Source organism: Mustela lutreola, chromosome 8, assembly GCF_030435805.1.
Source record: "Mustela lutreola isolate mMusLut2 chromosome 8, mMusLut2.pri, whole genome shotgun sequence".
NCBI lineage: Eukaryota > Metazoa > Chordata > Mammalia > Carnivora > Mustelidae > Mustela > Mustela lutreola.
Window position 1 is genome coordinate 101,179,463 of NC_081297.1, and position 22,973 is coordinate 101,202,435.

General features: G+C 36.8%; 1 protein-coding gene across 5 annotated transcripts in view; it reads right to left on the reverse strand.

The window, feature by feature from the left end:
• Positions 1-22,973, reverse strand: part of GRIP1 (glutamate receptor interacting protein 1) — a 677,260-nt gene that overhangs the window by 120,837 nt on the left and 533,450 nt on the right. For all 5 annotated transcript variants that reach the window (XM_059186254.1, XM_059186253.1, XM_059186252.1 and 2 more), the window contains exons 5-7: positions 20,497-20,580; positions 15,846-15,921; positions 13,013-13,158 (exon numbers count right to left, since the gene is read on the reverse strand). In XM_059186254.1, the coding sequence (XP_059042237.1) occupies positions 13,013-13,158; positions 15,846-15,921; positions 20,497-20,580 (306 nt within the window). The remainder of the gene's footprint in view (positions 1-13,012; positions 13,159-15,845; positions 15,922-20,496; positions 20,581-22,973) is intronic.

Here is a 22,973-nt window from a genome sequence, read left to right on the forward strand (position 1 = left end):
GAGATTTCCCCTGACAGAATTCAGTCAGTTTTTCATTTTTCTAAAACACACTAAAATTAAAGATCTAATTTTCCCCTTAAGGGACATGTTTAATTTTAGAAGATAATATTCAATCAGAAATTGAGGGAATTTTAGCCCATTTTCCATTAATTTATTAATGTCTCAGAATGCCAAGATGCAGATTCTTGCAGTTAATGGTTTCACAGCAGCAACTTGGCCTGATGCCTATTACAGAACTGCTGGGAAGAAATCTCAGGGAAATTGTAATTGTCAGTGAGATTGCTGGGTTTGTTTTGATTAACAAGGGAAATGACCAACTTTCCTTTTTAGATAGTGTTTTGGCTGTACCATTTTAGTTCACTTTGAACTATAGTTAAATGTTATTTTGAACTATTTTTGTACATAGTATTTTGCTTTGGAGTTACATCATTGAGAAAAGAAGTGGTAATTACTTCTTAAATCTTTCATGAGAAGTTGCTAAATTCAAAGACCCAGAATTTTAGAGCTGGAAGAAATTTTGAGATGATGTGGTCTAGTATCCTCAGGTCCCAAGTGACAACAGTGATCCAAAAGACTTAAAAGACCTTTCTGATTTGATTATAATGGATAGCATCTAATATACAGTAAAATGGGCTCTTGTCAAAAAGGTAGATATTAAATTGCTAACCTATATTACTCCTACATTGGTACCACCACCCATCTTCTTAGTACCTAATATAACACTGAACTCCTAGGAGTGAACTCCTGATTGATATTCTACAGTATTTTATGTTCTTACATTAGTGTTACTGAGTTATTTAAAAATGTGCATGAGTACATCTTACACTAAAATCAGACTATCCACATCACTTTAGAGACCCAGAAACTAAAAACTAACGCACTCAGCGTGGGCTTTCAACGGACATTATCTGCTGCCAAGCCCAAGGAAAGAATCAGGGTGCAATCATCATAAAGAAACAAGCTAGTAGGAAGCAGAATGGGGAGGGGCACCTGGGTGGCTCAGTGGGTTAAGCCTCTGCCTTCAGCTCACGTCATGATCTCAGGGTCCTGGGATCGAGCCCCACATTGGGCTCTCTGCTCGGCAGGGAGTCTGCTTCCCCCTTTCTCTCTGCCTGCTGCTCTGCCTACTTGTGATCTCTCTCTCTCTCTGCCAAATAAATAAATTAAAAAAAAAAAAAGAAAAAAAAAGGAAGCAGAAAGGGGAACCAAGAGAGGCTCATATGAGAGGGACTGAGAGTTGGCCGTTCTGAGTTAGGCTGAGCATCTCTACTACTGTGCCAAACATGTGAGATGACAAATAGTTGTAGCTTTAAGCTCTAGTTTGTGATATTTTGCTCCCAAGCACTAGTTAATACTAACACCTTGCTCATAGCACTGGCTAATAGTTATCGAGGACTAAAATCCAATGACAACACTGGATTTGGTAGATGAAGACGGTAGAACAAACTAGATGGAATTTTACATCTTCCTCTAGGCATCTGTATGTCTAAATCTTAGGACATTTCCAAAAAAGCATGCAAGCAGTTTCGTGAATGTTACAGCTTAAATCTACTAATTCTGGCATTTCTTCTCCATGTCATAGTTAGGGTTAATTGGTAATATATGTAACTAAAATAGGGTTTGTATACATAACGTACAAAGAACTCACATAAATTTATAATGATACGGTGGCCTAACAGAAGGGAAAAAAATATGGATCAAAAGACTTGAACAAACACACAGCAAACGAGAATATCCAGATGGCCAATAATGAAAAGGTTCCCAACATCCTTATTCATCTGGAAATAGATATTAAAGTCACAAAGACATACCATCACACACTCAGAATGGTTAGAATGAAAAGGATTGACAATGCCAAGTGCTGGGGAAGATGTGAAGGAAGCAAAACAGTTGGTGCAAATGAAAATGGGTACATCCACTTTGAAGAATTGTTTAAGACCATATACTAAAGTTGGGCATAAATGTAACTTATGGCCTAGCATTTTCACTCCTAGGGATAACCTCAGAGAAACACATATCCATGTTCACTCAAAGACGTATGACAGAATGTTCACAGCAGTATTACTTAAGAGTCTAAACTGGACAGTACCCAAATGATCCACAGGAAGGGCTAAATTGTGATCTAGTGCTACAGGAGAATACTATGATGACAATGAAAAAGAATGAATTGCTGTTATAAGTAATAGTAGGAGAGCACCTCACAAAAACACTGTTGGACAAGAGAAACCCAAGGCCAAAGAAATACACTATCTGATTCCATTTATATACAGTTCAAAAATCAGGAAAATAATAAATTTATGGTTTAGGAAATCAAGATGGGGTTACACTGAGGAAAGAGATGGAGTAGTGATTGGGTGGAGACAGAGTGGGGTTTTTGGCAATAATAGTTATGTTCTATTTCTTGACCTGAGTGGAGAACATACGAGTGAAAAGTCAACGAGGTGTAAAAGTAAGATTTCAGCACTTTCCTATTTGTGTCTTGGACTATAATACACAAGTAAAGTTAAAAACACATCTATTGTAATCTAGTAATATAAAATAAAAACATACTTTTTCTAATTTAAGGTAGCTCTCTCATCATCCACTCCTTTTGCATCCATAAACATATGACAAGTGGCTCTGAGTTCGAATACGTAAAATAACTATATGAGGAGGAATAAGAGTGTTCTGCAAAAATTAATTTTTAGGTAAAAATGTTATAAGGAAATCTACCTTCTATCTTAGAAAAATAACATTCCAAATAAATGGCTGTTGCCATTTGAAGATTAGACATTTTTGTGTAGAAAACTCTTTCTGAAATTGTCTATGAAGTCGAGGTTATGCTGGTCTCCCACAAAGCATGTATGTTATAAATACTTCTAGGAGCCCTTGAAAAACTCAGTTTCCAGTATATCAAGATCATCCAGAAGAAACGGACTAGAATGTACAAATAGTAGCCAATTTCCTCTTGGTACCTGTGACTCAGAAGTCGCTGGTAGAAGTGTTATATCTAAATCTTGATATTCTGAAAAAATGAAATGCAAAGCATAGCCAAGATCCAGTCGTGACAACACCAATAAACCAACACTTTGATTGCAAAAGGGTTAGTCATCTTTTCTGAAGATTTGTAATGTACAAATCGATCCCTACTGAAATAGTTACTTGAAAACTACTAAGGACTATCCATACATCTGGGCAAACATATAATACACTTGGGCATTTCCAATGAAAGGATAATATTTTTCTTGGCATCCTTGGTTTTGCATGCTGGCTTAGTCCAGGTAAATAAAAGGAAAGGTTTGAAGCTGAGCAGAGAAATTGTTAAGAGGAGAGTCAGAGGCTTACAGGAACACAAAAAAATACCCACAGGCAGATTAAGAGGGTTTTGTGATTTAAAGATTCATAATGTCATTCTGCAATGTAAGAAGATGTCATGAAGTAACTTCATTTTAGACCTACCACATAAGCATCGATATTTCGCTATATTCTATACACATCCACTTAATGGTGATTAGTCATAAGAACAGCTAATCTATAGGTGATTGCATTGTTCAATCTGCCGTTATCATTAAGAGCCTCCTATGTATGTCTAGAGTCTCCATGTGAGATAAAGAAATAAGCAAAGAAGATGATTCAGTCAGTGTTCCCAAGGAGTCTACAGAACCCAGAAGCACAACAGAAAAACTCACAGGTAGCTAAGGCAAGACAAAATGTAAATCCCTCACAAGTTGCCAAAAAAGTACTAGTGGGGTTCAAAAGGGAGAGAAAATGAGAGAAACTAGGTGAACTAAATCAGAGTAGGATCAGGGAAAGAGGTGGAGTTGACTTAGATATATTTATATAGAGAGCGTATATTTTTGAAAGGTCTATGCATGGGAATAGTAGATATTAGAAACAACAGTAGAGGGGTGCCTGGGTGGCTCAGGGGGTTAAGCCTCTGCCTTCGGCTCAGGTCATGATCTCAGGGTCCTGGGACTGAGCCCCACATCAGGCTCTCTGCTCGGAAGCAAGTAGACTGCTTCCCCGGTCTCTCTCTCTGCCTGCTGCTCTGCCTACTTGTGATCTCTGTCAAATAAATAAATAAAATCTTAAAAAAAAAAAAAAAAAAGTAGAAAAATGCACAGTATTTGAGAAAACATTTTAGTACCTTTTCCATCTTAGTATCAATGATAATAACTTGTTGGTTACATTTGATATCTACTAAAATGATTCTGATACTGTTTCTTAGTAAAAAATCTTACTTAAATTATACTACAGTGAGCCTTGTTTAATACGGTCAACAGGAAATCCATATTAACTGATGGCTCTCCACAGGACTTCCCATGGAAGAAAGAGGAAAGTTATAAAATAAATAATTATTAGAGGATCTTAAAATTTTAAAAAAGCCTGAATAAGCTATTTTAGTACAGATTTGGTATAATCTTCTAAACCTCTTGACTCTGCACTGATCTGAAGATTAAATTGTTCAGAACAATGTTCTTGAGATAACTGTGTGTTCCTCTCTCCCAAAGATTCAAGTATCTTTAATATTAAATACATTACCAGAAACATATTTTAGAAATATTTTTAGCAAAGTTTTAAGCAAAGTAAGTGTTTTGATGAATTTTAGAAAATAAAATTATCCAGGACACAAATGTCTCAAATACTCTTTTTATCAGTGACTCAGTATTGTCCAGAATAAAGCTTCAGCTACTTCTTAATTCAAGGTAATAATGGAAGACCTGAGTTCATTTTAGGGAAGTGGAGCATGGAAATAGTTAACTTTAATTTCCCAGAATTCAGTAACACTTTAGTTTAGTGATGGTAAGCATTTTATATGCATTCACTCAATCTTTCCATCAAACCACTGTAGAAGTCCTATTATCATCCCTGGTTTAGAGATAGGAAGGTTGAAGTTTGGAGAGGCTCAGTAACATGTCCAAGATCAACAGAGAGCCAAGACCCAACCAAGTTTGTTTGACTTAAAAGTTTGTTTGACTTAATGAAGTCATTGTTTTCAGATGTTCTTATTCTCCGTGTATTTTATGTTACTTGGTTTCCAGTAGCAGAACTCCCAGACCCAGTTGTTTGGTAATACACTTCTACAATAATAAAGGGGGATGCTTTTCCCTACAAATATTTTAAACAAGTAGTTCATGTTTACTGAGCACATATTTTGTGTCAAATGCCGAGTATGTATTGATTCTCTTGCTTCTCATAGCAACTTGTGAGTTTGATAGTATAATTACCACCATTCTGCAAAGGAAAAATCTGTCCTCTGCGACTCAGCACTTTGCTTTGGTTCTCCATCTCTTCCACTGGATGCTCCTTCTCAACTTACTCCATAGGTTCCACTTTATCCTTCTGACCTGTGACTTGTCACTTTTGGAGAGCCCCAGAGCTCAGTCCTCTCTTCTCTCTCTCACTTCCTTATGGTGCCTCATGGTTTTAAGATCCATCTCTGTGCTGTTGACTCAGTAATTTATATCACCAGGCACCTGGGTGGCTCAGTCATTAAGCGTCTGCCTTTGGCTCAGGTCATGATACCAGGGTCCTGGAATCAAGTCTTGCATCAGGGTCTCTCCTTGGTGGGAAGCCTGTTTCTCCCTCTCCCACTCCCCCTGCTTATGTTCCCTCTCTCGCTGTCTCTCTCTGTCAAATAAATAAATAAAAAATCTTAAAAAAAAATTCATATCACCTACGCTAACTTCTGCAGTAAAATCCAGGCTTAAATACGCAACTGCATACTCTACACATCACTTAGATGATAGATATCTGAAACATAACACATCCAAAATTGAACTCTTAATTTCCTTCTCACAGTCTTCCTTATCTCAATACACTTTCCTTAAAATTTTAACACAGACTAACTTCACTTTGATTAATAAAATCTAGAGTTGCAACCCTTTTCCAAATAGGTTACTGAATTCGCCAACATTTATATTCTGAGATTTGCTGAAAAATATATCTGATTCCAAGGTTGAGATTTATGGTTGTATGCACACGCATGTGCACTCACACACACACACACAACTTACTTAGAAATAATTTGTGTACATTTAATAATGTATAAATTAGATCAATATATCGACGATTATAGATATACTCATCTAAGATACACTGTGTCATATTTTTAATAGTATATGAATAAATAAAAGTACTAAAAGTAAAACCAATGCAACAAGTATGTCCCACTGGCAAATGAAAAGGCACTCCACATGGTTATTCACTGAGGCAATGTACATTAAAGTGGGGTACCGTTACACATCCATCAGAAGAGTTAGCATGAATCAGACTGAGAATACCAAGTGCTAGTGAGGTTGTGAAGGAAAGGAAACTCTCACATTAGAGAAAATATAACTCATGTTAGTGGGAATATAATGTTTACCATTAAAATATGGTCTCAAAAGGGCATCTATTACTCTCATCAAGTCAATACCATCTGCTCTGGGGAAGTGCCATTTTTCTGTCTCATTCTGTTGGGGCTGTTTACCAAACATTCCTGCCTCCCTTACCAAAAGAGCAAAGAGTGTATTATATCTCTGGATATAGTGACTCGTATAATGGTCAGCTTTTGCTTCAAGCTAAGTCACTAAGAATCCTCTAGGGGTGATCCAATCTCATTTCTTTCTCTGACCTCATCAACGTTCAAGGTAATGGATACTTGTGGCTGCTGGGGCCATCTTATCACAAGACAAGGAGAGTCCTACTAGAGAGACAGAGGCCTATGACATTACTGAACTTGTATTTGAAGCTAGGATACACCACAGACTTCTGACTTTTGCAGGCAAATAAATTCCCTCCTGATGCTAGGTTATACTGGGTTTCTGTTATTTGTACTTGATGGTATCCTCGTATACTGTTGAACTACTGCTCTTCATTTTCCCAGTTTAAGCCCTCAAGTTTTCTGTTGCATTTTTTGGCATCTATTTAGCTTTATCTAAGAGTGATAGGAAGGTAACTGAATGGAGGCCTATAAACTTTGAGTTTTATATATTCTTTCATAAATTTATTTCTTTTGTATTTCTAAATAGCTCCTAGTTCCTAGTTTCCTTTAAAAAATGAATGTCTTTTTGTTTTAAATGCTTAATTATTGAGGACTTTAGTATCTTAATGAGCTGAATAGGGTAAATATCATTATTCTTATTTTATAGAAGGAAAACATAATACAAAGAAATGAAGTCATTGAGTCTAACTTCAAGGGAGATTGGCAAAAGTACAAAATAGGAGTCGATATAATCTAATGCCTACCTCAACACATTTTCCCTTAGGAGTTGAGGAATATATTATGTATAAAAAGAATTGATAATCTTTAGGCCAGTACCTGACCTAGAGTCTCAAGCATTATAAAACATGTTTAATACTTATATTCAATAAAGAAAATATCAGTGTCTTTGTTTTATTTTCCCATTAAAAAAATCCTTTTCTGCTCATATCCTGTTAAAAATTTGATAAAGCTAATTTTTCTTGGTTTATCAAATATTAAGTCTATGAATGTTAGATTTTTTTCACAAAAAATAGGGTGGTAAACTATTTTTTAATGGCAATTGACTTACAAAGAGTTTGAAATGCTAATTGGGCCTCTTAGAGTAAATAGGCTGTGTTGTATAAGAACTCATTTCATTCCTTTTGAGGAAGAAAAGTTACAAAAGTTATAAAAGAAAAAGTATTACCAAAAAAGGGAAATGTGTTTTTTGTTAGAAAAAGCTTCCATTAATATCTGATGGGCAGGGACGCCTGGGTGGCTCAGTTGGTTAAGCAGCTGCCTTCGGCTCAGGTCATGATCCCAGCGTCCTGGGATCGAGTCCCACATCGGGCTCCTTGCTCCGCAGGGAGCCTGCTTCTCTCTCTCCCTCTGACTCTGCCTTCCACTCTGTCTGCCTGTGCTCGCTCTTGCTCTCTCTCTGACAAATAAATAAATAAAATCTAAAAAAAAAAAAAAAAAATATCTGATGGGCAATTATAATTTAAAGTATCCCATATTGTAAGGCACCATTTTTACTTCTCTTTTCTCAAACTGTCATTCTCAATCATTTGACCTTGTGGATACTCAACACTATTGTAACCCAATTAGGAGAACAGGAATGGGAAAAAGCAAGAAAGACAAACATCAGGTAAGACAATTAGAATAGAGAAACTGAGAGCAGAATATTAAAAAGAACTGGGTGGCTGGAAAGGAAAGGAGGAAGAACAGAGGATGAAATAAAGGAAGAAAAGAGGAGAGAAGTTGAGAGACAGTAAGCAAGTGGGTACAAGAGAGGCGAAAAAGAAGAAAAGAGAGAAAAAAGAATTTAAAAAGAAATTGAAAAAAAAAAAAAAAAGGAATAACCCAAATCAACGTTTGCTCATTTACTACATAAAGCTAACAAAACTTAGAATAATATAACAGATGTAGTATATATATAAATATTTTTTCCAAATATAAATGTGTGTCCTTTGATATGGTAACAAGAGCTCATATGCTCTAACTTCAGTTTAAAAGTCTGATCCTGAATTCTGGTGTGAAACTAGATACAGAGATCAGAACAACTAGCCCAGATGTAGAGGTTAGTAAATTTAATAATTAAATGTATGATTAAAAAAATTAACAAATAGGGGATATGTGACAGATCTTTCATTAAGTGATTGGGATATTAGGTAACTGTTTAGAAAAAAATAATATTTAAATTCTAAGAAAAAAGTTAATAAAGAAAAAACACTTCAATATGTTAAAAATGGGAAACTACTGACAAAGTTTTTAAAAAAACTGATAAGGATGAATGTCCTTAATATTTAGTTTACACAAACCAATAAAAAATTAAGAGCATATCCAATAGGGAGTGAATAAAGGCAAAAGCATACAATAAAAAATGAAATTGGCTAGTGTTCATATGAAAAAATATTTGTACTAGAAAATTTTAAGAGTAAATTAAAATATAAATGCAATTTTCACTTAACAAATCAGAGGGAGTAAAAGTGATAATTTCTAATATTGACAAGCTCTGGTGAGATAGGTACACTTAAAACATTGCTGGTAGTAATATAAAATAGTATACATTTTCTGGAGGACAATTTAGAATGAATATCTAAATAAGAACTACATACTCTAATGAAATCAGAAATACAGACAAAAAAAGATTTGGGTAAAAGGATATTCATTCCAGTTATTTGTAATAGCACTTCATTGGGAAATGGTTCTGCAAACACAGCATTTATTTTTGAGTGGGTTACGAAGTACGAATTTAACTGAAATTTCCCCATGTGGCTAGTTGACCCAGCATCACACACTGACTAGTTCAAGCTTTCCCCACAGATGTAAGATGATACCTCTGTTTCTGTATCCACAGTGGTTTGTTTGTAGGTATTCCATTCTCTTCCACTGATCTCTTTATTATCCTATGGCTGATATTACACAGACTTAACAGCATCATTTTAGAATGAGTCTTGATATTGGGTAGAACAAGTTTTTCTGCTTTCCTATTGTTTCAAAAACATTTTGGCCTTCCCCCTCCCTTTCTTACTCAAAATACATTTTAGAAGTAGCTTAGTAAGGTCCTCCCAAAGATCCTTTTAAGATTTTGGGTAGAATTGAATTTATGGATGCATTTGAGAGAAATGACATCTCTTAGATATTAAGACTTCCCATTCAATAATGTTACATAGGTCTTCATTGAAGTATTTTTTAAATGTATATGCCTGTATCTATATATTTATATAATGGGCACACACAACTTTTTTATATTTATTCCTTTCTATTGCTATTATAAACGGTCTCCTAAAATTTTAACTTTCTGTTTTTGGCTGATACAAAGAAATACAAATGATTTTTGTATACTGATCTTATATTGAGCAACTCTTATATTTAGCAACCTCTTAATGTGTTTCCTTCCTGATGGCCCACTTTCCCCTATGTTTGGGGCTATTTGAGAACTCTGAGGTGTGGAAACTGTCAAACATCATTCAGAACAAATGAACTGGGGTGAAGGCAGACAGATGGGTCACCTCTTCCCCTACTGATGCTGGTAATAATGGAACATGGAGGAATTTCCTCTGAAGTGGTATCCATCCCCATGCGAGAGTGCTTGCCTCTTTGAGGTAGAGTGCTCAGGCCCTATAGACATATTGTTTCCTTCAGTTTGGGAGCTGGTTCCTTTTAAGCTTTCAGGTTTTAGTCCACACGTCACCTTTCCACTGACCACCCTACTGGCTTCTGAACTCTCCCCTGTCCTTTCCTTTATTCCCTATCACAGAATCTAGTTCATCCCCTTTATAGCAGGTAATGATCCCATATCATGGGTATAAGTTTGATCAAGTTCTTGCTTACTGTCTGTCCTCCCCATCTACTGGAGGCTTCATAACACGCAGGGACCAAATCTGTTTACAGAACTCCTGTATTTTTGTTACCCGCCACTTAGCTCAATAAATATTGGTGGACTGAATGAATGATTAGATATATTAAACATCTGTTTGAATTTTTAATGTTAATAATATATTGTACCATCATTTAAAATATATTTTACTGGATAATTTTATTTTAACTCCATTACCTTTAACATAGGCATCGCTAGTCCCCATTTGACCAATGAGATAACAAAGGCACAGGGAAATAAGTAACACGGTCCAAATCAACAGCTAGAAATCAGTGGAGTGAAAAACAGGGCTCAAGTCACCTAACTCCGAATCCCATTCAAAACTATGTAACAAAAGAGAAAGAAATAGAAAAGAAGGAGGGAGAGGATACAAGAGAAGATAGATGAGGGAGGAAAGTTCACTTATTTCTGAATTTTCCATGTCAAGGGCACACCATTCAGTTTATTCTGCTAAAAACTCCTTAAATCTCATACTTTAAATTTTTTTTTAAAGATTTTATTTATTTATTTGACAGAGAGAGATCACAAGTAGGCAGAGAGGCAGGCAGAGAGAGAGGAGGAAGCAGGCTCCCTGCTGAGCAATTCCCAGGACCCTGAGATCATGACCTGAGCTGAAGGCAGAGGCCTAACCCAGGGAGCCACCCAGGCACCCCTCATACTTTAAGTCTTTTCAGAAGCTTCATACCTCATTAAAACATTTCAGGCCAGTAGATATATTAAGACTTCCAAGCAACACTGTTCTCCATGAATCATACAGAGGTGGGTAAAAAAGGAGTTTGCAGTTACAGAGTAAGTCTCTTTTCCTCCAATACACTTCGCCAGTATAACACTTCCTGGTAAAATCCAGTCAGATAATTATGTCTGATAATTGCAAGAAGTACTTAGAACGTGATTCAATTTCAAGTTCCAATTCATTATTTTATCACTTTTCCTGCCTTAGTTAAAATTACACAAAACTTTGGCTTTCTCGTAACATTTAAAAGCCAGATGAGAATCTCTTCCAAGTTTTACCATAGTTGTGAGGGTAGAAATAGAATTCATTTCCATTGGAAGCATTATTGAAAGAAAGAACAGTACACTACATTTTGCTAGATATGTCTCCTAAGGTGAGGGAAAGAAAAGCAAAAATAAACTGTTGGGACTACATCAAAGTAAAAAGCTTTTACACAGCGAAGGAAACTATCAACAAAACAAAAAGGCTACCTAGTAAATGGGAGAAGATCTGCAAATGGTACATCTGATAAAGGTTAATATCTGAAATGTATAAAGAACTTCTATAATTCAACACTGAAAAACCAAATAATCCCACTAAAAATGGGCAGAAGAACTGAATAGACATTTTTCCACAAAAGACATTCAGATACAAACAGACACATGAGACACATGAGAAGATGCTCGACATCACTAATCACCAATTGGTGAGGATGTGGAAGAGAAGGAACCCTCATGCACTGTGGGTGGGAATGTAAAATGATGCTTCAGTATGGGGGGGGGTTCTTCAAACAATTAAAAATTGCAATACCCTATGTTCCAATAATTCCACGATTGGGTTTTTACCTAAAGAAGACAAAAACACTAACTTGACAAGATACATGAACCTTTATGTTTATGGCATTATTTTCAATAACTAAGATACAGAATCAACCTAAGTGTCCACAGACAGATGAATAGATTAGGAAGGTATGTCATCTGATGCAGCCATAAAAAAGGATGAGACAGTGCCAGTTGAGACAACATGGATGGACCTAGTGGGCATTCTGCTACCTGAAGTGAGTCAGACAAGGCAAATACTGTATGATTTCATTCATATGTGGAATCTTAAAAAAATCAAACAAATGAATAAACAAACAAAAGGCAGAATGAGGCCTATAAATACAGAGAACAAACTGATGGTTACCAGAGGGGAAAAGGGTGGGGGGATGGGCAAAACAGGTGAAGGGGAGTGGGAGATGGAGGTTTCTAGTTACGGAATGAACATGTCATGGGATTGAAAGGCGCAGCAGAGGGGATATAATCAAAGGTACTGTAATAGTGCTGCGTGGGGACGGATGGTAGCTACAGTTGTGGTGGGCATAGCATCACACACAAGCTTGTCAAATCACCATGTGTACACCTGAAATGAATGCTACATTGTGTCAGCTCTATTAAAAAAAAAAATACTACACTCAACAGTATTTGTACTTGAATCAATGATTCTCATTGATTTTAATCAATGATTCCATATGTCCCCTTTTCTTTTTCTGTTCCTAAATCTAATGATAAGGTGCTTGGTAATTTCCACTGATTCTGCTTAGGGAGCTTCACACTGTGAAGTTCCAAGAAGGAGAGAAATCTCCCATTCTTCCCAGTCTCCGGGTAGTAAAAGACAAAATACCAGCCCTTACGTTAATAATACTATTTTTGTGATTTGGCGGGGAAAATACTTTGCTGCCAAAGGGTAATCCACACAGCAGAACTGATAGCTAAGTGAAACACTCTGACGGAATGGGACCTTATTACAGAAGCTATTGACACAAGAACTCTAACTCGCTGAAAAGTACCACTCACCTCTTCCTGAACCCAACAGAGTAATGATACAGTACTGACGAAAATCTGTCTGCTGCAGGAGGACAGAACAGTCCATTCTTAATCCAGAGTGGTTTATCAGGGATGGACAATGACATGACCTAGAGCTTAGTGAGCCCCACGTCAGGACTCAGACATACCCATCACTGAGACATCATATTCTATCAGCAGTGTTGCTTCTTGTCCGCACTGTTTAAGAATACTCATGGCTTCAGCATGTGTGGTTCCGAGAAGCCGAATTCCATCCACACTGAGCAACCTGTCGCCAGGTTTGATCGTGCCCTCTCTGCAGGGAGAACAGAGAAACAGTCTTCATTAGCGGAACATAATGTGGTTTAGCATTAACAGCCGCTTAGCTAAAGCGGTTCTTTCACGTGTTTGACCATCCATCCCATTTGCATTTCCTTTTAAGCATCGTTGTGACCATAAGGGAGGAAAGCCGTAACCCTGAGCAGAAAATTGCTGCAATATGCGTGTCAGTAATAAGGAAATGACTACCCATCAGTCAACCACCAAGTCACCCACACTTAACTCTACGGGTGCAAAAGTATGAAATGCACAGTTTTCTTCCCTTTTCTAGGTTTTTGCCAAAATATCCAAAATTCATTTGCTAGAGCCTGGCTTTGGAAAACTAGGTAAATGCTTTGGAAAACTAGGTAAATCCTACTTTTTAGTAGCATTTACCTAGTTTTCCAAAGCCAGGTGAGCAGAAAAGACAGCTGATTCCATTCAGTTTGTTACCAGTGAACCCAAGTGGGACAGGGAGCACTGGTGAAAAATTTCCCTAGTCTATAAATTTTCTTATTGATTTATCAGGCCATTTTGGTAACCATTAAATGGACTCAGTCTCATATTCCCTATGAGAGAGGGAAATACTATTCTTTCTGCTGTGACCACAGACACTAAGGTACTGGAAAAAGATGCCTCAGATATTAGGGTACACCACTAAAATACAGCCCATGAGCCTCCTAGATCATAACCTCCCTGCCTCAGGGAGGGTCATGGAGATGAGAAAACCAAATGGGGGGATTGCAAGTTTAGGATTTGAAAGGATAAAATTGTCTTAAATATCTTTCACCTAGATAACTCTCGAGAATTTTGACTCTAAATTTTTATCTTAAATTTTTAGATTCCATTTCATCCCAAATTAAGTTGGTTATACATTGCTCACAAACTAGTGGCCTGCTTCTGACATTTTGGTCAACCCCAACCTAAATGTTAATAAGGAATGGAAATGTTATTTACTTCCAGAAAAATCATTGACAAGAGAAAACAACCTCTTTGTAATCTCTTATTTTATATTAAATACAAACTTTTTAGAAAAGTAAGCTAACCGCATGAGTTTTGAAGGAAAAGAAACCTGAATTCCTATCCTGGCTCTTCCATGTATAAGCTAGCTGCCAAGTCACTTAAGCATACCATACCTCAATTTTGTCACCTGTAAGTGTGGATTAAAAAATACTTCATTTCGTAGGCAGCTGTGAGGATGAAATAAAATAATGTCTGCCAAGCACTTAGTACACTTCCTGGCACATGGTTAAGTGCTCAAAAAATAGTATGTATCATTACTGTTTCTATTGCATAAGGGAAGGTTTAAAAACTGTATCCTCGTTTGAAACATAGTGCAAAGTCTGGGGTAATCAGGGGATTTTTTTCCCAACCCCTCAACAGTATTGAATGGCAGGAGTTGTGGTCTCCTGCCTTTATGGAACTGACTTTTGCTGTGGGAAATTAATACAAAGACAAGCATCTCCTGAGACAGCTAAGTTGTGAGTTTACTTAGGACCCCTCCCCGAAGTTTATGACGTGAAAGGAAAGAGAAGCCCTTCCGAATATTCTAATCAGTAAGAAAGAGATAGCTCTAGACACTGACCACCCTCCTTCCCTCTTACTAAAAGTCACTTTCAGGGGCACCTGGATGGCTCAGTCGGTTAAGCGGCTGTCTTCTGCTCAGGTCATGATCTCAGGGTCCTGGGATAGAGTACATTGGGTTCCCTGCTCAGTGGGGAGTCTGCTTCTCCTCCACCCCTCTCCCCAGCTTGTACTCTCTCTCTCAAATAAATAAGTAAAATCTTAAAAAAAAAAAAAGTCCCTTCCATTCTGACATACATAATCGTCATCAAAAGGTAATAACAGTCATAAGAATGTGGATAATAGTAACAACCAAAATGCCACCACCCATCTTTTTGGGTTAGGAGATTAGCAATTGGGGATGATGCATGTAAAGCGCTTGCCAAAAAAACCAGCCACCTTTTCTTAAGTATCTACTGCATGATAGGTCCCCTGCAAGGCACTAAGCAGTCTTTGATAAAACTTTGAAGACCTTGAGGGGCGCTTGGGTGGCTCAGTCATAAAGTGTCTGCCTTCGGCTTAGGTCATGATCCCAGGGTCCTGGGATTGAGTCCCGAGTCAGGCTCCCTGCTCAGCGGGAAGCTTCCTTCTCCGTCTCCCACTCCCCCTGCTTGTGTACCCACTCTTGCTGTGCTCTATCAAATAAATAAATAAAATCTTAAAAAAACAAAAACAAGGGGCACCTGGGTGGCTCAGTGGGTTAAGCCGCTGCCTTCGGCTCAGGTCATGATCTCAGGGTCCTGGGATTGAGTCCCACATCGGGCTCTCTGCTCAGCAGGGAGCCTGCTTCCCTCTCTCTCTCTCTCTGCCTGCCTCTCTGTCTACTGTGATCTCTCTCTGTCAAATAAATAAATAAAATCTTAAAAAAAAAACAAAAAACAAAACCCTGAAGACCTTAAAAGGTAGGTATTGGTGTCTACATTTTACAGTGGAGGAAACTGAGCTCAGAACCATTAAGTCACTTGCCAAATACATAGGGTAATTAAGGGTCGAGTCTGGAGTCAAACCTTCTTTCTTCTGATTCCATAGCCCGAACAATTTCAGTTTTCACGTTCCAACATATTTGCTTGCCCCAGCTTTGTGTAATCTATCTGTACGGCGACACAGAGAGACAAAGTTTACCTGTCAGCAGGTCCTCCAGGACGAACGCATGTTATTACAACTGGACGAGATTTATTTCTATCATCATGTGCTCCTCCTAGCAAAAAAAAAAAAAAAAAAAAAAAAAGAAAGAAAGAAAAATACAGCTTAACAATGTTTTTGTTAAAAAGAATCACTTACAAAATGCCAGCATGGAACTAACGTACATTTTGTTGCTGTGCAGAGGGAAACATGGAAATTTTTTCCAAAAATCTTCATTTTATATAGAATGTGCTTTTGAAGTCACAATGTCTCCGCCTCTCAATAAATATATGACTGGATTCAGGGGTGATACAGAAAATATTTAACAACTAGGGTCACAAGAGCACGAACTATTGGCGAGTACCAGCCTAACGAGAACAACCAGTTGTGAGCAAAGTGCAGGTGGCTATCCTGGGGGCCGATGAACCTGGGCTATGACACAGGTGAGTAGGTCTACAACCTGACACAAAGGAAGCAAAAACTAAAGCAAGAAAGAAAAAATTCAAGAGGCTGAAGTTTGTTCCATTAAAGTTGGGCTGTTCAAAAAATTGGGGGCAAATTTGACAGACTATTTCAAAACAACTGCAATGCTTATATGGAGATTTTAGCTCTGGATAAGGACAATTTCTGCTTAAGAATTCTTGGAAACAGAGAAACTTCAAGACGGAAGATAATTGATTATAAATTCTCTTCTACATCCAGGACCCCTTTGTAAAACTTCCATACTCTGGGCTCCCCCAGCCTTTTCTTGAGAACCCCCAGATGGCCTACTTATTAGATTTGAAGAGCCCATTTTACATTTGGACACATTGTGGTGTTGGAAGCTGCTTTCTAATTATTCATCTGATACTTCTTCCTTTAGCTTTCATCTCCTGGTCCTTGTTCTATTATTTAGAGCAGTGACACAAAAATGGATGCTCTCTACTCTAAGAAACATTTTCTGAAATTAGGAAACAGTGATCATACACCTGTAAAGTCTCATCTTCTTTAGGCTGGACATCTCCGCTTTCTTAACTATTCTGCATCTGACCTGGTTTCTTTATACATTACCATCCGGGCTACCCACCTGGGGGTCCCTGGTTTGCCAGTATCTGAAAAGTATGAATATTAACCATTGAATATTCCATCCCTAACATCTGCATGGTAGAACAGACTGGCATTTCCCAAACTTGGAACAGGTAGAGAGGTCAACTTAAAGAATCTAGCCCCAACGAAAAATCAAAAGGCATTCACTGCTCCTGATGAACGCAAATGCTTCCTTTCTGCTCACTTCTGCTACAAGTGATTTATTCAGTCTGGCTGAATGATACGAGCTCCATTTCAGTATCTCATTCTTTCCCTCAGTTTATTGGCTTCTTTCAAAGTTCCTCTTTACTTACAATAGGAAATTCACAACTTCCTCGGAAAAGCATTTTTAAAATGCAAATCATGACAATAAATTACAGCATATGCTTACCCACATTTATATAAATACTATTATGTAATTTCTCTTTGGCAAGGTGATCGTAAAAAGATAGATCTGTTTTCTCCTGAAGGGATGCTGATTTAGAAAAGGATGGGGGGCCAAAGACAGTACGAGACTTCCCATAATTTTGATCTGGTCTACGTTTAAATCCCTAACAGTGAATGCATGGCAAAGGGTGAGATAGCTCTAAATTTCTTGATATGTGGCATTTTATCAGTATTTGAAATAACAACCAAATTTAGCTTATGATTCTCCTAGTTCTAGACATTTGGAGCTGCAAAGCAAAACAGAGACCACTGAGAAACCAGTAGTATTCTCAATTCTAGCTGTATGTTACTCGTCTGGAATGCTTTTTAAAAATATCCATGCTGTATGATCTCCCTGATATGAGGGAGCAGAGATGCAACGTGGGGAGGTTGGGGGGTAGGAAAAGAATAAATGAAACAAGATGGGATCGGGAGGGAGACAGACCATAAGAGACTCTTAATGTCACAAAACAAACTGAGGGTGGCCAGGGGGAGGGGGTTAGGGAGAGGGTGGTGGGGTTATGGACATTGGGGAGGGTATGTACTATGGTGAGTGCTGTGAAGTGTGTAAACCTGGCGATTCACAGACCTGTACCCCTGGGGCTAATAATACATTATATGTTTATAAAAAATTAAAAATAAAAAAAATGTTCATGCTAGGCCCACAACGCAGACCAAATCTGAATATTGGGCTCCATGTATTAGGCGAGTAGACCCTATCCACAATTTTCTAGCTGAGAATGACGGATAAAGTTTCTTTGCCCAAAGTGAAAAGGAACTTAGTGGCAGTGTGCTTTCCCTATTATTCCAAGCTGTCTTCCGTAGCTTGGTGGCAAGGGCATTAACTCAAATTTAACTCTGCAAATTTCAGACCAGACATCATTTTTCATTCTATAGGTGAAAGGTTCTATTATTTGGGGAGTCAAGGTTTTAGAACCTCTCACAAATAGCATTAGAAATGCAATTCCATTCATCAGGTAGAAGCCCGCTTTATTGTTCTAACACCCATCCTAACTGGTGAAGAAGAAATTCACCAATACGGAATGAAGGTCCTCCATCTGTGATACTGTCCTCCTAATACTGTCCTCTTCATTCCTGAAAGTCCTGGTGTTCTCACCGAAATAAGTTTAGCTCAAAATCCACTGATGCCATGATGTCTTCTCTGCCTTGATAACATCAACCCACAGTACTTTCTCATTCTGTATGTCTTTTGGGGAAGAATCAGGATTCTGAAGGGAGGGGAGGGGGCCACCTTTTGAGCATAGACGTCTGACCCTTCAGGTGGGCCTCGAACTATTCTAAAAATATAAATGCTTCCTTTGATTCTCCTGAAAAATTGTACAAAATTCCACAAGCTTTTACATTCAACTGATGTACTAAGGGAGTGTTTAAAGCCTACAAAAATGTGGTTTTCATAAACTAAAACTGATTCATTGTTACGAAGGTTTTAAAATCAGTGTAACACTAAGAAGTCTATATCTGCACAAATCTAGGCCACATTCAAGTATTTATTCATTTATTTATTAAGCACCTATGGTGAACCAGATAGTATTCGAGGCTCATCCTAGAAAATGCTTATTCTTCATCTATGTACAGATACTTGAAATTCTTGCAAATGGTGGGATGGGTGTTTTATTGACATTATATTGTCGGTTGTCTTGAGGTGGTTATAGATTTCAAATGCTTCCATTCTTTTTTTGTTCCTAATGATAAATTACTGTTGTTTTAGCTCTTTCATTAGCAATTTGATTTGTTATTGATTAACCATATAGCAACTAGTAATGAATATTTGTACCAGCAGTATTTTTTACTGCAGCTTTTCAATAATTAGGGTTGTAGGCATGTAGTTCAAGTGTGTCATTCTATCATACCTATATTGCAAAAACGGATTTGTATCTACCACCCTCTGAGCCAAAATTACTTCTATACTGACTTTTTATTATATTCTTCTAGTTCCTTTGCGCGGCAATGTGGGAATGGTTAAAGGTAAATGATGAAGGTATAACGCTGCATCTAAAAATAGGAGCTGGTCAGAAAAAGGTAATAATTGCTGGTCTAAATCACTCAGTGAGTTCCACATTTTCCATTTTCTCTATCATTCACTTGGGTACTTTATCAACTTATGTCTTAAATTCACTGGATTATAATTCCCTGCAGATAGGGAGCTGTCTTATGACTCCCTAGTACTCGGCCCTCTGCTTACATGCTGACATGCTGACAAGTCCTTAATAAATATATGATTGATTTGCTAGATAACTGGCACGGAATGGAATCTAATGTTTAAAGCTTAGTTATTTAAGACAAGTCTATATAAGTGAACACATTTCTTTTATTCCTTGATGCATGTATGTTTATTAAGATGCTTAGTTAACTTTAACCAATGTTTTAATAATTTGGATAATAATTTGATCTGGTGAAATATAAAATACAATAGGTAAAGACAAAAAAAATCAAGAAATGTGAAATGTTAAAAAAATTCCTTGATGCCTACATAGTTCCCTATTGAAATTTATTGTCACACTAGCAATTACAAGATGTTTATCTGCAGTTTTTAAGGTATGAAACGGCTAATAAGAAAAATAAAATATTGAAAGCCAGAATTACGGCTCAGAATTGATGATTTTATAGACAAGTTGGAGTCACTTGGAATCTTTATTATTAATGTCATTCCATAATAATGTAAATTAAGCTGATGCACATAGGTACTCAGGGATTAGATTATCTTTAATCCACTCTTAGAAAGCTACAATAACAAAATGTATTTCAGGAGAAAATAAAGTTGCTTAATCCTAGTGTATTAAATCAAATCAAGCCATATTCATCAACGTTTTGGACTCGAAGGTAAAAAAAGTATAAAGGAAAAGCAAAACACATGTTGAAATGTGGTTAAATCAGTAGGACGAATGAATTGATAAGGTTTACAAACGGTGACTTCTTGCTCTGTATTAATGGGCTAAAAACAAATCTAGGTTATTTGGATTCCTTGATTCCCACTCATTGTTTTATTTTTTAAAATAATGGTGCAAATATTATAAGGTGACTTTATGCATTAGAAACATCTGTTGTTGTTGTTTGGATGACTTTCTAGTTCACTGCTAATATTTCATTGACAAATCCTCTAAGAATATCAGATAATTCCTATTTTCCAGCCACCACCTACCTCGTATTACAAAACCAAAGGTATTGCCTTCTTTATGTAATGTGACCTCCACCGTTCGGAAAATAACACTTGATCCTTGAACAGCTGAATGCCAGGAAGAGAGAGAGAAATGTAAGTCTTAAGTCATAAGAACACATCCATTTTTTTGATGTGGCATAAGACACTACAGATCCTGTTGCAAATTATTTTTATTATGAGTAATCAAGAGGCAATAATTTCTTTTCAAAGACAACGTTAGAAAAAATACTTGGAGTGTCACACAAATACCATAAAATAGTCTGCACAAGGGATTTAGGCTTAGGCCCAAGTGGAGTCAAAGTCATGGGTACTTACTTCTGTCTTATGTAGCCAGCTTGTAGGTAGAACATACAATAATCACAATGTTAAAACTCATATAACAAGAGAGACGATCTTCATATACTCAGTAGAATTATTTCCCCTTCGTAAAATTTAAAACCAATTTTGATTTTGTAAAACTTGAAATAATGTATTTATATTTATTTTTGCAGCTAATACGGGAATTAAAAGTGCTACTCTCAAATTATCATTAACAAATGATGCTGATGCAGGTAGATTTCCTGACATGATGGAAGCATAGCAATTAACAAGGGTAACCCAAATCAAACTTGGAAGGCAAAAAAAAATTTTAAGTATATTCAGAATATTACTGCTGTCTAATAAAATAAAGATTAACTTAATTTTATGTAATACCATCAGGCATATGTTGTGTTTGTCTGCTTATTGCTTCTATTTCACAAAATAAAATTGCATGATCAAGTTGATATATCTAATTAATAATGTATACAGTATAAGGGTGTAAACACAGGGTATAAGTTGCAGGAAGGTATAGTAAATAAATTCTTCTGTGAGATTGTTTTCAGGCAAGTGGTGAGTATTTCTGGTTATATGGCACACCACTGCTGAATTAATAAAAAACAAATTTCTACAAATGAGTATTTCATCATTATGAATACAGGGATGTTTTTATTTAGAAAGACAAAAGAATCTGCAAATAGTAGAATTTGATGGTCTTGGATCCTAATCTTAAATTTGTATAACGATAACTAATTATCTGATGCTGTGTTTATTATCAATGGCACACTTTTTACATTGCTATTAGATCTTGAGAAGTTTATTACATGAAACTACCAACAAAAGGGGAGCCTGGGTGGCTTAGTCAGTTAGGTCTCCAACTCTTGGTTTCAGCTCAGATCATGATCTCATGGGTCGTGGGAGTGAACCCCATGCTGGGTTGGGCGCTCAGCCTGGAACCTCCTTGAGGGTTTCTCCCTCTGCCTCTCCCCACCACCATGTGTGTGCTCTCTCTCTCTCTCTCAAATAAATAAACCTTTAAAAAATAAAACTATCCACTAGAAATATATGGATAGACTAGATATAGGTATAGAGTCTATAGATAGAATTTAATTGCATCTTTTAAAAGAACATTTCTTACCATTTACAGATTTTAATTTAGCATTAATTACAACTATTTTTAATTATCAGAAATTCTGAATCCTCAAAGGAATAAACATGATTATGAAAAGTACACAGTTAAATTCACAAAACTGCACACAACGGACTGGGATATAAAGTACAACATGAATTTGGATCTGCTGAAAAACAACATAAACCTACAGCTGAACAAATGTTTTGGTATACTGCTGATTTAATTAAATGTCATATTCTTGCTATCAGGGGAATTTTAGTTCATTTTAATCAGCTAGGAACACTACTTTCAAATAGCTAAAACTGTTGAGGTACAGTTTTAATTAAATGAAAAAAAAATTGAGTTCAAACCAAATGTTTTCTTATTTCCATGACCCAATAAGCCACTTGAAGTAATTGGTTAAGAACATGATCTTTTTGTTCTACTGGAACAAATAGAAAGGACAGGAAAAGATGTGGGGAGAAATAATTAATGAGCATCTACTGTGTGCCAGAGAATTTGCAGTATGGTTTACAAATATTATTTCATTTAATCATTAAATCAACTTTCAATTACATACCACCAAATTTTAATTCTGGACCACCTGTCCTTGTTTGCTGGGTGTCTGTTTTGGGAATGAAAGACACCATAATTTAAATTTTGCTTGAGCTAAATCTTGCTGACCACAAAATCTTACAATCAAATCTAGAGTCAATAGAAAGACTTTTAGGATTATCTACAGCTTTAGACTATCCACACTCTTGCTGTTCATCATTTACAAAACTAAATGTGAATGTTGATTATATTTTTATATTTTTATTTTTTATTTATTTTTTTAAAGATTTTATTTATTTATTTGACAGAGAGAAATCACAAGTAGATGGAGAGGCAGGCAGAGAGAGAGAGAGGAGGAAGCAGGCCCCCTGCCGAGCAGAGAGCCCGATGCGGGACTCGATCCCAGAACCCTGAGATCACGACCCGAGCCGAAGGCAGCGGCTTAACCCACTGAGCCACCCAGGCGCCCCTGATTATATTTTTATATACTTCATGA